Source organism: Cupressus sempervirens, chromosome 7, assembly GCF_028749045.1.
Source record: "Cupressus sempervirens isolate cs-2001-9-10 chromosome 7, ASM2874904v1, whole genome shotgun sequence".
Lineage (NCBI taxonomy): Eukaryota > Viridiplantae > Streptophyta > Pinopsida > Cupressales > Cupressaceae > Cupressus > Cupressus sempervirens.
The window spans coordinates 191,342,951-191,359,471 of NC_143124.1; the positions used below are offsets into that span (position 1 = coordinate 191,342,951).

At 37.4% G+C, this 16,521-nt stretch overlaps 1 protein-coding gene across 1 annotated transcript in view; it reads left to right on the forward strand.

Moving 5' to 3' along the window:
• Positions 1–2,305: 2,305 nt before the first annotated feature.
• The window catches only part of LOC149546141 (Pseudouridine synthase family protein), a 229,558-nt gene continuing 215,342 nt past the window's right edge, over positions 2,306–16,521 (forward strand). Inside the window, exon 1 of the mRNA XM_089791026.1 lies at positions 2,306–2,525. Coding sequence (XP_089647152.1) covers positions 2,449–2,525 — 77 coding nt within the window. The 5' untranslated portion in view covers positions 2,306–2,448. The remainder of the gene's footprint in view (positions 2,526–16,521) is intronic.

Below are 16,521 nucleotides of genomic sequence, written 5' to 3' on the forward strand. Positions count from 1 at the left end.
AACAATTCTATGAACAAGAGTACTAAGAAAACACCTTTTAAGATTGTTACTAGATTGCATCTTAAGGGAGCTACAGAGTTCAGAGATTTGCATACAAAGATGAAAACAAGTGTCAAAGTTGAATAATTTGCAGATTTTATATAGGCTTTACTTGAGGAAGTAAAACAAAACTTGGAAAATAGTAATTTAGAGTATAAACATAAAGAAAATAAGAGGAAGAGACATACATCTTTTGAGGTTGGAGATGAGGTTATAGTACATTTGAAGAAGAAGAACTTTCCAGTTGGTACTTACAATAAGCTGAAGATGAAGAAGTTTGGTCCTTGTAAGAGTCTACAAAAAATTGACAGTGGAAATGCTTTTGAAGTTGAATTACCATAAGATATGGATTTTTCACCTATTTTCAACATTGTAGACATTTTTGAGTACTTTGAATCAAATGATGAATAAAGAGATAACCTGTTCCAAAGAAGAAGACTAATAGCATTAAGAAGATCTTGGATAGTAAAATATGCAAAAGTACTAGAGGGAAAAACTACATGGAATACTTAATTCAATGGAACAATAAATGACTTGAAGATAGTTCATGGATTACACAAGCTGAGTTGGATCTTTATGATTTAAGTTAGAATATTAGGAATGCCTAATTTAGACATTAGTCCTTATGTAACCTTGGTGTTTGTTACAGGAGCATCTTGGGTCTTTGAGCAATCTTGCATCATCCAAAAATATATTATTCTAGTCTATTGTGTGTGAAGTAGTCGTTGCTGCTTTTGGTTTCATAATTTGTGCAATTGATATCATATTCTGGACCTATTCTAGATCCTTATCTTAAGTGCACATATGTTGATGTTTTGTCAGCCTTGAGTTTCGTGTCATTCTTCTTGGTCTTTATTTTCCTATTGTTTCATCTTGTGAGGTGCATTATTTTTGTTGGCATGGTTTGCTATGTGGCATCTTGCGTAGTTGGGAGTTGACTCCTAACTCACGTGTGGACCTATCCTTAAGTGCGTGTGATCTTTGGATTTACTTTGCATGGGTTTTATTTTTCTCTTCCAAGACTCATCCTAAAATGTAATTAAATGCCCGACTAGCACATTTGTGGCATAATTGGCTATATAAGAAGCTTGGGTAGAGATAGGAAAATAATTAGCTTAGAGCATAGGAGATAGAAGATGCGAGCTGAGACTTTGATATTGTAATTTCTCTTTATATGTGGCCGTAACCTAGAAGGCCTCATAGTCGAGCATGTTGTTCTTTGTTTGACTCATCTAAAGCAAAATAATTACACTATTGAGTTGTTGCAATCTAGTTGGTCTTTTCCTTGTTGATTCTTTTGAGCAAGCTTCTCTGTATACTCTAAGCAAAGGTGTTCGTAGGTTTCTCTTCCTTACTGTCATCCCCTATGTCAAAAAACCAGAAAAATTAAAGAAGACAAATTTTATTACCCCTAATGATGAAAGGTAGCCTTAGTGAGGAGTTGTATCTTCATCTTTGTTGAAAACGATGTGATAAACCAACTCCCATATGTCCTCCTAGCAGTCTCCTCTCTCTCTCCACTTGCTCAATGTCTCAAGCATCTCACACAAACTCACTCATGTCCTACTAAATGATAATGAGCAAATGGTAACTGAGAAAAGTGCAACGCAAAAAAAAGAAGACAAAATACATAGCCGGTTCAAAAAACCCACAAAACCAAAATAGAAGGTTGTCCAAAGCAGAACAGGCAATGACAACATGTTGTAGGGTTCTCTGATGAGCACGGTTGGGCTCCAAAAAAATGGAACACTCTAGAATGGTTAGGATAGTAATGAATGATAGGTATCTTGATTAACAAACCTTTAACTATATTGAATGGAGTTGTAATCTTAAAGACACCCCCTTAGGTGAATGTAAGGTGAGTTACATGTTGTAGTGTAAGGTGGCTCTAAGAAATATTGGTGAGTAGGGTAGTGGATTGGGCGACATTGTGACAAAATACCATTCGACCACCCCAATCTGTATGTAAGCTCATCAACTTACATTTTCCTTGGGGGCCACACACGTTCCAATTGGCGTACCAAAATGATAAATATACCTTTTACCAATTATTTTGTTACACATGATGACAAAAATTAAAATAGGTTCAACTTTTGATTAATGTTGCCAAATAAAATCAACTTTTGATTTATGGTTGCCAACTCAACCATATGGAATGGTAGAAAAAGTTTTGAACATAAAATCAAGTGGCAACCCACATGGCTCCCCGAAATTAGGGTGCTCCTCGTCTTCCACACGGGGTTTTAAAATTATGTATACGGTATGACTGAAGCTAACAAACTATCGGGTTTTCTTGCAATTTTAAAGCCTCCTCAAAATTAAGTCTGTTTTTTGGTTCTCTGTGTTGTAACGTTCGTGTATTAGCAGCAGACAAGTAAGAGGAAGGACAGCTGACCAAACCCACTAACAATGACAGAGGAAGCTGATGTGGGTATTCTGCACTATACTAGCAACCTTCCTGGATTCCGAGGAGTGCTTAAACAGAGGTCTAATAAATTTCTTTACCTTATTATTTTGAATATGCTCTGCGCGTGCTTGTGAATATAAATGGATCAAGGTAGTGTTGAAAATGACTGCATTAAACTCTTTTGTACTTTAAACGTCATAAAAAAGATATTAAAGGATTTAGCCAGTATAAAATGCTATCAGATTGGTGACTACTCTACTTCTTTGAGTGAGATGTAGACCAGCAGCCTTTTATAATTTTAAGTTTTATATCATGGGTTTTAAAAATGAATGATATTTTGAAGGTCTCCACTACCTTACACAATTTGCAACCAACGGTGCTCATATTTTTGAGCTTGGATTGATGGCTAAACCAGAAATTGTAACATTAAGGTTTGCGGTTCCCTACTTTGCAGTTTGCACCTTACTGTGCTTATATTACATAGTGGCTTACATCATACAAGACTATTTAGCTCACCTGATCATGCTTAGACTATACAGTGCACATAACCTACCCTTCTCAGGATTCGAATCTCTTCCTCACCACTCAAGCAGAAGGTCCTGTCGCACACTGGCGTACTTAAAAATTAACCTACTCTTATTATAACATTTTTGCTCAAATCTCGGATGAAGAGAGCTTTTCATAGCAGTCTATAGACAGTGGTTACCATATCATTTTGGAAACATGGCGAGTACAGCTAATAACAGAAGTCATCCCATGCCCGGGAAAAATAAAATCGTATTATTATTATTCCTAAATTTTCGTAAGAGAGGTACTCCTAATTCGCTCAGACTGAGACTCAGTCGATGTTTTTTATGGAAAACGTGCAAATTAAATCTATCAAAATTCAATCAAGATGCTACAAATGTGATGTTCTCTTGTATTTTTTGGAGAACAGAAGTTTGGATTTTATGTAGGGGAAAAATAGCAGTTTATCAGATATTATGGTTTTAGAAAATATGCCAATCCTTTAAGGTGATCCATAAACTAGGATGCTAATTCCATTCTATAGCTTTAGTAATGACCATAGTTTAAAAATTCGGTATCGGCAATATCTCGGCCGACCCAATTTTTTTGAAAATATCGGAATCGGCAAAAACTCGGCGGAAAATTCGGCAATAAATTAGCACTTTTATCGAACATTTGAAAATATACAATTTCTTAAAATATTCTTAAAAATGCATACATACACACCAAATTTGTAGAACATATAATGATTTAGATATCTATCATATATCAAGCAAAGTTCTGAGTTAAACAATAATTCATAGCAACTAAAACTTAGTAGATTAACATAGTACTAGTCTTCAGAATCATAAGCCAAAAAACAAGTATAATATCAAAATATAAATAAGTTCAATACATATAGCAATCAAACTTCATGAAACTACAAATTCTAAATACATATTAAGTTCAAGTTTTAGTATCAACAAAAACTAAAAGTAGCAATCATAAATTGCGTCTACGAGTAAAACTCAAAAAAGATTGTTGTTGTTGGGTGAGTGGTGTTGAAGTAGTTGCCGTAGCAACATCCTTAATAGGTGCCCTAGTAGGTGCTTCACACTCCACAGAAGCCTCTGACGGATGACCAAGCTCAGGTTCCTCCTCACGTGCTGCTACATCCGCATCCCAGTCATCTGCTTTTATCTTGAACACAGCTAGCTGCTCATCTGTCAATAAAGGTTCGCTCACATTTGAATTTGCACCCTCACCATCAGGAGGAGCAATCCAACTGTTGAATATGGATCAATGTCATCCAAGTCTAGTGCTACATATGAAGCTTGCCCTTTTACCTTCTTCTCGTGCAAGAGAGGGTTGTACTTCACATAAACCAAGTCATTTAGGCGCTTTTGAGTAAACCTATTACGTTTCTTTGTATGTATGTTTTGAAAAGTACTCTAATTTCTCTCACAGCCAGAAGCACTACAAAGCTGCAATAAAATTTGGATGGCAAGCTGTTGAAGATTAGGCATTGTGGCACCATAATCTTCCCACGACAGATCTGCAAGGATTAAAAAAACCATTTATGATGTGGTAAAACTTCCAATAAACTTCATGAGCGAAATAAATGATATGATAAAATTAAGCACATTTTCTTTTTTACCTGGCTGCAAGGTGTATCTCCTACACTTGCAATCAGGAGAAGAAAACAATGGTCCCTCCTCTTCCCTCTTGTAGCTCTGCAACTCATCAAGTATGAGGTCTCGGAGGTCTGTCTCAGCAACCAATCTTTGAATACATGTGTCCAAGCCAATTTGAACCTCTGCATCTGCTTTAAAAGTGTTGGAGAAATAGTACTTGGGGTTCAAGAAGTAGGCAACTACATAAATGTGTTGGTGGAATTGTCGGTTCCTCCTGCGATCAATGATGTTCCATATGGGTCTATGTTTGATCTCATTTGACCTATACAAGTGCTGAATTGCCTCTTTTGCGCTATCCATAGCCTCATATAGAAACCCCATGGGGTTTTTATCCCCATCCACAATTCGTAGAACCTTCACCAACAATTCTGACACCTGGACATAATAAAACATACAAAATCAGCCAATGAAAATATTTCAAAATTAAATACTAAATCATCAATTAAGATTTGAAAACTTACTTTGAGGGTCTCCTCTATTAGCTTTTCAAAGCTACCATCAAACACAATCCTCACAATCTTCTTTGCTTTAGGCTTCTTGGCATAAGGACTCTTTAACCATTTCTTATCAAGAAACATGCGCCTGAGGTCTAACAATGTGTTTGATATGCTTTGCAAGTTTAGAAAACTAGTAGCAAAGCGTGTGACCTTTGCTCGTACAAGATCCTTACCATTAGCGTGCTCTCTCATAAGACTCAAGACCTATGTATGATTGTAGATGTACTTTGCAATATTCCTTCCATCTTTAACCACCTTCTCCACCCAATTCGGTTTCCTTAGATCTTCAAGAAGCAAGTCAATACAATGGGCAGCAGAAGGGCTCCAAAACAATGTGGGATGTCTCTCCATCAGAAATCTACTGACTGCCACATATGTAGTTGCATTATCAGTCACAATCTGTATGACATTAGCCACTCCCACTTCTATTACCACCTCATCCAACATGTTACACAAATTTTCTGCATGTTTTACTTGATCAGAGGCATCAACTGATTTTAGAAATACCAATTGCCCTCCTGAAGCAACTATAAAGTTGCTTGTGTTCTATTCCTACCATCTGTCCACCCATCAGATATAATAGTGCAACCTTTCTATTCCCAAACTATTCTTTGCTCTTCCACAAGCTGATGAATGTTTCTTACCTCACCATCTAACAACAAACCCGCTCACCTCATAGGGAGTTGGGGCTTGAATCTCTTACCAGACAAAGAAATTGAAGTTACCACTTGATCCCAATATGGACTACATAAAGCATTGAAGGGAATATCATTGCGGATCCAAAATCTCGTAATTGCAACCTTTGTCTTCTCATGCATCTCTTTGTTCCATGCAGTAACTAGTAAGCCAGGTTGAGCACCAGGAGTGTTACATGGAACCCAAAAGTTTGCTAAAGACCCACTCACACTTCCTGATCCTCCTATCTAAGACCCAATAGAAGGACTTTCTCCACCTGTTTGTAATCCTATAGAACTAAAAGTCCCCATTGGGGCTGCCATGGCCCCGAATGTCCTCTTTTTTGTAGCCTTACTTTGTGCATATTTTTGAAGGCTTGTCAAAGCCTCTCTTGTAGCCTCTTCTGGACACTTGTCACATGGTGTAATATCATTGCATGGAATCTTTGCAAGATGATATTTCAATCGGCTTATGCCTGAAGTCATGCATTTAAAACAATGGATACATTGGACATCTCCTTTGTTTGCTCCTGTGATACCATGTTTCCATAAAGGGTCCTTTGGTCTGCCACCACCAGTCATCCTGTTTCAGTGACACTCGCAAATCCACTGTACAAGTATAAGAATGAAAATAAAATATTAGATAAGTTTGAGATCAAACATAATTTGTAACCATTTATAAAATAGTATGAATCTAGAAAGCGCAAATCACATTTAAATAATGAAACTAGAAAGCACTAATCAGGTGTGATTCCTAAAATGCAAAAGTTAACAAAATAAATTGGAATGAGGTCTATTTAACAGGTATAAATCATGGATGATAGATCTATTGAAATATATTAACTTTAGGCATTAATTTATATAATTTTAATATTTTATAAATCTCTTAAATTTTAATAACTAAAAATTAAAACACATTAAAATAGCCAATGGTGTTATATATTTTATATTTATTATTCATAATTTTATAGTTCTTAAAAATGAAAATAATAATATATAATAGGTATTAAACTATTAAGAGTTCTATATCAGTAAATAAATTTTAATAAATGACAGATTTATGATTTTACTTTTTTTTCACATATTTATAAATATCATTATTTAAATTTAGATTTTAGATTTTATGTTGCATTTGTTTAAATTTTTAAAATTTAGCAATTAACAATTTTAAACTTTTGTTTTTAATATTTAATATTTAGCATTTATAATTAATAATAATATATTTTTACAATCAAATTTTATAAATTATATTATGATTTATCAATGTAATGGGCACCCCTAGATGTCCCAAAAAACTAAACCAATTTGCTGAAAGGAATTTTGTCAAACAGTTTGCATTCAACCTCTTATTTCTCCGTTTAATGTGTTAAACCTCTTATAACTCCGGAAATCAAACGTTTATTTGTTTGTTGTGTTTTGTGCATGGAATTGGTATCATACAACATAAACAAGAAAGAAACTATAATAATATGCAAAGTGGAAATGAACTGCTGCTAATAAAATGTTATTTTCAGAATTCATAAAACCAAATACATGGCAGATTTATCAACTCACTAATTACTTCAGCAGTATTGACATAATACTCCAGCCCATGCTTTTGAACTTGCTGCTACAGTGCTTTGTCCTTCAATCAGTCCACTACTTTCGTAATATCATTCCCTCAAAGCGGCATAAGCGTTGGAAAAGTAGTGAAGAGGATATGAGCAAAATACCAAATCTGCCTGTAGCTGGAAATGCAACTAAATTGCCTGATAATGAAGCCAATAACAAAGAATTCCAAAGGCCAAACCCCAAGGGAATGACGTCTAGAATGTTACAAGAGAGGATAAACGTCCTCAAATGTCAAGAACGGAGCTGCAACTCACACACCAATTTCTTCTCATATTCAACCTGGCTAATGAAGCCACAAATGCTTCCTTTTATTCTATTTCCAAGGGTCCGCTCAACTCATATGGGCAATGTGGGATAAAAGATGTGTAGTATATAAAACATATATTAAAATACCCCTTATGTCTCCTTTGGGTACACATCCCCATAAAATAAATATTAAAGTAACACTTTAATATTTTACAATTAAATTAGACGTTACTTTAATAAAACTTCAGGCATTAAAATGTATTAGCAATCAGACTCCAAATAATGCGAGTGATAGCTCATCGGAAAGCTCTCACCGAGGAGTATCAAATCCAATCATCAAAATTGACCTGCACTGTGTCCTGCCGACTTACTAAAAATAGTATGCCTGAAACTGAGTAAATCAACTTCGTTTTGGCCCAAACTGAAAATGACTAAGCCAAAACACTCCAGGATCCCGTTAAACCCTTCGTTAGCCCTCGGGACCATGTAGAACAAGGCTAACGCACACACACTTGGTCAACTGCTAAAATGGGGACATTACAGTCCGACCCCCTTGAAATTGCTTGTCCTCAAGCAATCTCAGTCCAGCCTGCTGAATAACCTGCTCACTCTCCCATGTAGAATCTTCCTTCGACAGGTCTCTCCATCTGACCAAATACTCCTTCACTATCCTGTTTCTAAGCTTCCTCTCTCTGGTGTCCAGAATAGCCTCGGGTACTAACACAAGCTTCCCCTCCTCATCCAAAGGGGGTAAATCTGCAGAAGGCACTACATTCTGACCAATGGCGTTCTTAAGCCTAGACACATGAAACACATTGTGCACTCGATTGCCCTCTGGAAGCTCAAGCTCATAGGCGACTTTGCCCACTTTGCGAATCACCCTGTAGGGACCATAAAATCTAAGTTTCAACTTTTCAGCTGCACTCTTCTTGAGCGATGACTGTCTATATGGTTGTAGCCTCAAGTAAACCATATCCCCTACCTCGAAGCTACGCTCTATTCGGTGCTGATCAGCATACAATTTTTGTTGATTCTGGGCCTGTTGTATATTCTCTTTGAGCACTTTCAGGATGTCCTGACTATCCTGCAATAAGTTTTTGGCTTTGGGCACTCTACTGTCCCCCAAAACTAAATCCATGAAGCTAGGTGCTTCATAACCATAGAGTGCCATGAAAGGAGTCATCTTGATGGACATATGATAAGTGGTGTTATAACAATACTCTCCCATATGCAACCATCTGATTCAAGCCTTTTGTTGTGCAGTTACATAGTTCCTCAAATATCCTTCCACCCATTTATTCACAATCTCTGTTTGCCCATCTGTTTGTGGATGATAACTAATGCTATGTGTAAGATCTGTACCACACAACCTAAACAACTCTTGCCAAAAAACACTCATAAACTTACTATCCCGGTCGCTAACAATGAATCTGGGCAGCCCATGTAACCTAAATATCTCTCTAAAGAAAAGATCTGCCACCTGTGCTGCTGTGTAAGTGGACGGAATAGCAAAGAAGTGAGCAAACTTCGTCAAGCGGTCCACCACCACATAGATGCAATCTCTTCCTTGCACTCGTGGTAAACCAGTGATGAAGTCCATCGAAATACTTTCCCATTTCCTATCAGAAATGGGCAAGGGCTGTAATAAACCTGCAGGAAATGTGTGCTCTCCCTTATTCTGTTGACAAACCACACACTCCCTGACATACCTCTGAACATCATCTTTGAGCCCTTTCCATGAAAATCGCTCTCGGATTTGCCTGTAGGTCTTGAAGACCCCCAGATGTCCAGCTGTGGGTGCATCATGAAATGCCTTCAGTATCGCCTCTCTCAAATGTGATGACGGAATCAAATAAACCCTGTCCTGAACTCTGATCAATCCATCTATCACCTCATAGTGATCATCCTGTATGGTACCTGAAATCAATCCAGAAGCCCAAGCATCTCCGACATACTCTGCTATAATCCGATCTCTCCAATCTCCTGAAATCTCTGCCAGAGCACATAAGTGAGGTCTCCGAGATAAGGCATCAGCCACCACATTTTTCTTACCTTTGACAAACTCTATGTCAAAGTCATAAGCCTGCAATTTAGTCACCCATTTTTGTTGCCGGTCATTAAGATCACGCTGGCTCATGAAGTATTTAATACTGTTGTGATCAGTCTTGATCACAGAACGTCCACCTACCAAATATGATCGAAATTTGGCCAATGCATGCATTATGGCCAACATCTCCTGGTCATAGACAAAATAACTCTTCTCAACTCCCCGGAGCTTCCTACTCTCGAATGCAATGGGATGCTTCTCCTGCATCAATATTGCTCCAATCCCATCACCTGATGCATCACAATGAAGCTCAAAAGGCTTCGTGAAATCTGGTAGAGCTAGAACTGGACATGAAGACATTATGTGCTTGAAATGCTCAAAACATCTCTGTGCTGCGCCTGTCCACACGAAGGCTCCTTTCCTGGTAAGATTTGTCAAGGGTGTAGCAATCTGTGAGAATCCCTTAACAAACCTCCTATAAAAACCACATAAACCAAAGAATCCCTTAAGCTGTGTAAGGTTTGTGGGAGTAGGCCACTCTACAATAGCTCTAATCTTTTCGGGATCAACCCGAACACCATCTGCACTAATGATATGCCCAAGGTAAAGGAGCTCAGTCATGCCAAACTCACATTTAGATTCTTTGGCATACAATGACTCTCTCTCCAGAATAGATAACACCTCCTCCAGATGATGTAAGTGCTCCTCCCAGGTCTTACTGAAGACCAAGATGTCATCAAAGAAGATCAAGACAAATCTCCTTAGCTGCTTCCTGAATACCTGGTTCATACAACTTTGAAATGTAGCGGGTGCATTGGTTAGACCAAATGGCATAACCATGAACTCAAAGTGGCCATAGTGACATTGGAAGGCAGTTTTCTCAATGTCCTTTGCTCTCATCCTGATCTGATGGTATCCGGATCGCAAATCAATTTTGGTGAAGAAGCATGCCCCATGCAACTCATCAATCAGCTCATCAATCCTAGGAATGGGATACCTGTTTTTAATTGTTTTCTTATTCAGTGCCTTGTAATCGATGCACATGCGCATCGTCCCATCCTTCTTCTTTACCAATACTACTGCTGAAGCAAAGGGGCTCTTACTGGGCCTGATATGCCCCATCTCCAACAAATCCTTAATCGCCTTCTCTATCTCATCCTTGTGTTTCTTAGGATGACGATAGGGAGTAATCATAATTGGTTTGGCTCCCTGCTCGAGCTCAATAACATGTTCCATCCCTCTATCAGGAGGAACCCCATGAGGAATATCGCTACATGAGTGAGCAAGAGCTAGCAATAAATGATTTGATGACAAGGATTGTCGTTTTGAAACTTGAATTCCAAGGAAATACTCGAGCAAGAGTGAGGCCTAATGGGGCCTAATGGCCTTGTCATGCATTTTCTCCAAAATTTGTCACTCGTTTTCTCCAAAATGATTACATTCTTAGGTCTCTTGGTATACAACAAGCAAGAACATGCAATGTTATGTTCCTAAGATTAGTTGTTGAGTCTCATGCTTCCCTCTTTGTTTTCCTATAGCCTAGTTATTGTCACAATTGCTCACTCAATGACCAAGTCCTTCAACATTTAATTACCTATACATCTCTTGCGATTCTTCAGATTACTTATTTTGCATTTCAAATAGTTATTGATGGATGTGCAAGCCAAATAAAATTTGCGAATACGATGGGATGAAACCACACTTATCATACTGACAGTTGCGAAACTATTGTAAAGAAATGACATGAGCTGTTGCAAAACTACTTCCATGAAAGATGGAAACCACATTATGATGAAACTTCCATTGCAAAATGTTGATGTTTGATAGCTTCAGTCGGATAAACCTATTATATATGTGTTCTTTATATTTGAGATATAAGATTGTTGTTATATGAGAAAAATTAATATAATACACACACACACACACACGCACACACACACATATATATATGTATGTATGTATGTATATATGTATGAATCGAAACTTGCCTTGATCGATCGACTCATCCACCTCTGTGCTACTGGGCCCTGTATATATCTGTATGATTAAATTTGTTATTATATTAATTATCTGATTAATGAATAGACATGTCCTATGAAGGGACATGTCTATTCATGGCCTATTCTCTATATATAAATCTAAGATGATGTTGCATTTGGAACATACATAACAATTTGACAGTGCTTAGTACTTTTGCAGCAGATCGGAAAAAACAACATGCTATCAGAGCCAATTTGCAAATGAAGATGATAAAAAAAGAATTGAATTGAACAAAGATACCTAATTTTAGGCAGGTGAAGGTTGGGAGGGTTTTATGGGTTCAAACTCTGGTGGTCTTCATTGGTCTTGCGGCTAACTGAAATTGAGAATCCAGAGATCAATTTCACTTATCAAAATTAACGTGCAATCAGTTGCAGCAGTACACGAAATGCCTTCCGATGATAGTGTATCTGCATTGTAAGGTGCATATACAAAAGATGATTGCAGTCTAGAGTATCGGCAATGCCTCTATCAATGAATTATATGTTCGAATTGAAATAGATCAGAAGAAAAAGATATTGCACCTCGCATTGTTCAGCAATGGTTTTGGTCAGAGGATAATCTCAGCGAGTGCTTCAACATCATGTGCAAACAAATGGAGCTTTGAAAGGATGCATTTTGCTTGGTGCTAGTTGGTTATGAACATTCAAATTTGCTTTGGCTGTTTTATAAATTCTTCGTCTCTAGTAGTTCAAAATACCATGCAAATGATGTGCTATAATTAGATTCGCCTACGTGGTTATCACCTTTGCCTCCTTGGCATAGCAGACAAGACATTTTGATGCAGGAGCATCCTGGGTTGCATTGCTATCCTGCATGTTTGCCGAGTTTCTTAGTTGCTGCCGAGTTGCAATGTCTTGCATTGCTAAGTTCTTTATGTTTGCCGAGTTCGCAGTGGATGCCGAGTTATCCTTTGGTTGTCGAGTTAGAGTGTTTGTCGAGTTCGCAGTTGCTGCCGAATTATCCTTTGGTTGCCGAGTTCCTTTGGTTGACGTTTGCCGAGTTGCAGCATTTTGTTTAGTCCTTCGTGTGCTGAGTTGTCTATGTGCGGTTTCTAATTGGAGCCTATGTTTGTATATAATTTTGTGCTAGGTATTTACTGAGAGCCTACTTGTGGCTTGTTTTAGCATTTAATATAAGGGTTTATTTTGTTGTATTGCAATAGGCCAACTTGTGGCCGTGCATGTATTTGAAGGGGTCTTTGGTAGATTTTTGGAGGCAAAATAGTAGCGCAAGAAGAGCATAAACAAGGGAATGCGAAGTTTATTATTGTGGGTCGAGATTGAATTGTAATGTTGGCCGTAACCTAGAAGGCCTCATAGATGGGCATGTATTTGACATTTAGATGAATCTATAAGGCATTTTGTTCCTCTCTCTTATGTTTGCTTTTTATTTTGTTGTTTTCCGTTGTGTTTACTCTCACAAGCGGTTTGGAATAGTCGGGTGTACCTTTTGCCCTAGTTATCTCATCCCTCCTTGCGTTAGGTGGTATCAGAGCTAGAGGTTTGTCCTTGTGGAGATTGGATCATGTAGAACCCTAAGTGAAATTGGTTGTAGGGTTGCAGATCTGCGGATTTGACCTATGACTTGCAGAGGGTTACGATCTTGCAGGAATCTGATTGTAAAGATGGTTCAAGGTAGAGGAAATACTGACAATGCTGTATTGGATACATGGAGACAGATTGCAGCCAGATTAAATGTTGTAGAGACAACCCATAGAAGAGGAGTGCATCTTGATGATGTGACTGATGATGAAGCAACAACAACAAACCCTAATCCAGAACGTGAAGAAGATCAAGATGAAGCAAGGTTGTTTAGAGTGTTATCTAGGGAAAATTCAAAACTTGTTGTAGAAGTTGTTCCTTATGATGGAAAACTGGATACCAATGCTGTGTTGGATTGGACCTTTGAAATGGAGTTCTTTGAGTATGAAAATACTCTTGATAATAGGATGGTGAGATTGCAGTCACTAGGTTGAAAGGACACGCCTCACTGTGGTGGGAGCATTTGCAAATTGATAGACAAAGGAGAGGAAAGGAGAAGATGAGGACTTGGCCGAAGATGGTGATCAAGGTAAAGAACAAGTTCCTTCCTACCGATTACCAAGTTAGCTTGTTGAGAAAGATGCAAAATTTGAGACAAAGAGACATGACTGTGAAGGAGTATACTAAGGAATTCTATAGATTAGACATCAAATTTGGACATGTGGATGATGATGTTGAGAAAATCGCAAGGGACATAAATGGATTGAGATATGGAATTAAAGATGAGATAAGTCTTGTGAAATTGGAAAATGTGGAGGAAGCATATCTATATGCCTTGAAAGCTGAGGAGATCTTGACAAAGAAGCATGAACAAACACAAAGAGGTAGAGGTGGTACATTCCAGAGAGGTAGAGGTAGAGGTAGATCTTATGGAGAAGGTGGTAGATTTGACAATTTGTGCAAGATAAGGGCAAATCTGAATGAAAGAATGATGATAAAGGTAGGATCGAGTGGAAAGGTGGTGATTCTTAACAAGGAGGTATTGGTTCTTACCGAGGAAGAGGTAATTCTTATTTTATAGGTGGTTTTCGTGGTAATTGTTTTAGATGTGGTAAAAAAGGGCATAGATCTTTTGAGTGTAGATGCTCTAAAAGTGGACAAGGTGACATAAATGCTGTAGTTCAAGGATACATTGAGGGTTCACCAAGTGGACCTGAGGTTGGAGAAAATCTGATGGTGAGAAGAATCTTATGTAATAAGGGAAGTGATGAGGAACCTGTCTTAAGAAGTCTTTTCAAGAGCAGATGTAAAATGGCTAGAAAATTATTGCAAGGTGATCATTGATAGTGGAAGTTCTACAAATTTGGCATCAGAAGAATTGGTTACAAAGTTGTAGTTGCAGAGGTTGGAGCATTCTAAACCTTATCATGTTTCATGGATCAAAGATGAGCATAAGATATTGTTAAGTATGTCTTGTGAAGTTCAAGATTGGATATTATTTTGATGAAGTTTTGTGTGATATTATGTCTATGGATTGTTGTCATATTCTGTTGGGTAGACCTTGGCAATATGATAGATATGCTATACATGATGGAAGATTGAATCAATATACTCTTTAGGTGAATGGAAAAAAGCAAATATGCTGCCTTTGATTGAAAGCCTAGATGAGGTTAATTGTACTACTCTAAAAATTTGCATGGTTAATGGAAAACAATTTGAAAAGAAAATGAAGAAGAACCAAATCTGTTTTGCCATAATTCCTAGGAGATCGAGTTGTGCTAGTAGCAAGTGAGTATCAGAAAACAATGCTAACCGAGTGACAATTAATAGCGATCGAGTGACAGAAGCTAGTAGTAACTGAGTGACAGTAGAAATTGGTAGTATTGACCGAATGCCAGTAAAAATTACTAAATTGCTGAATGAGTATAAGGATATTGTTGTAGAGGATATACCTGATGCTTTACCTCCTATGAGAAGTATAAGTCATTGCATGAATCTGATTCTTGGAGCTAGTTTGCTGAATAAAGCACCATATAGATTGACACCTACTGAAAATGAAGAACTTAATAGACAAGTGCATAAGTTGTTGAAGAAATGTTTAATCAGAGAAAGTTTTGAGTCCATATGCTGTACCTGCCGTGTGCGCATCTAAGAAAAATGGAGAATGGAAAATGTGCACTGATTCTAGAGCTATTAACAAGATCACAGTGAAATATAGGTTTCCTATGCCGTGGATGGATGACATAATGGATTGCTTGAGTGGAGCAAAGTATTTTACCAATATTGACTTAAAGAGTAACTATCATCAGATCAGAATCAAAGAAGGTGATGAATGGAAGACTGCTTTCAAGACAAAAAATGGTTTGTATGAATGGTTGGTAATGTCTTTTGGTTTGACTAATGCACCTAGTAATTTCATGAGGTTGATGAATGAAGTTCTGAAAGATTTTTGGGTAAGTTTGTGATTGTTTGTTTGGATGATATTCTAATATTCAGTAAGACTAAAGAAGAACATCTTGAACATGTTAGACAAGTATTGCAAAGATTGAAAGAGAAAATATTGATGATTAATCTGAAGAAATTTTCTTTATGCAAGAGGAGATTGTGTATTTGGGATTTGTGATTTCAGCTGATGGTTTGAAGATGGATCCTGAGAAGGTTAAAGCAATTTTGGAATGGCCTACACCTGAGAATGTGGGTGAGGTATGATCATTTCATGGTTTGGCTAGTTTTTACAGGAAATTTATAAGGAATTTCAGTTTTGTTTGTAATGCTCTGACTGAGACAATGAGAGGAGATAAAAAAGAATTCAAGTGGATACATGGAGCTGATAATAGTTTTGAGACTTTGAAACAAAAGGTTGTTGAGTTGCCCGTATTAGCTTTGCTTGATTTCAATAAGGTATTTCAAGTTGAATGTGATGCAAGTGGTAGTGCAATAGGAGCTGTATTAAGTCAAGAAGGTAAACTTGTTGCTTTCTTTAGTGAGAAGTTGAATAATGCTAAAAGGAAGTATTCTGTGTATGATCAAGAGTTTGATGCAATTGTTCAAACATTGAAAATGTGGAGACATTATTTGATTCCTAAGGAGTTTGTGTTGCATACTGATCATAAAGCCTTACAGTACTTAGGAAGTTAACATAAGTTGAATTAGAGACATATGAGGTGGGTTGAGTACTTGCAGAGTTTCACATTTGTGATTAAGTATAAGAGTGGAGTCACTAACCAAATTGATGATGCATTGAGTAGGAGACGTTCTTTGTTGACCGAGATGAAGGACGAAGTTCTTGATTTTGA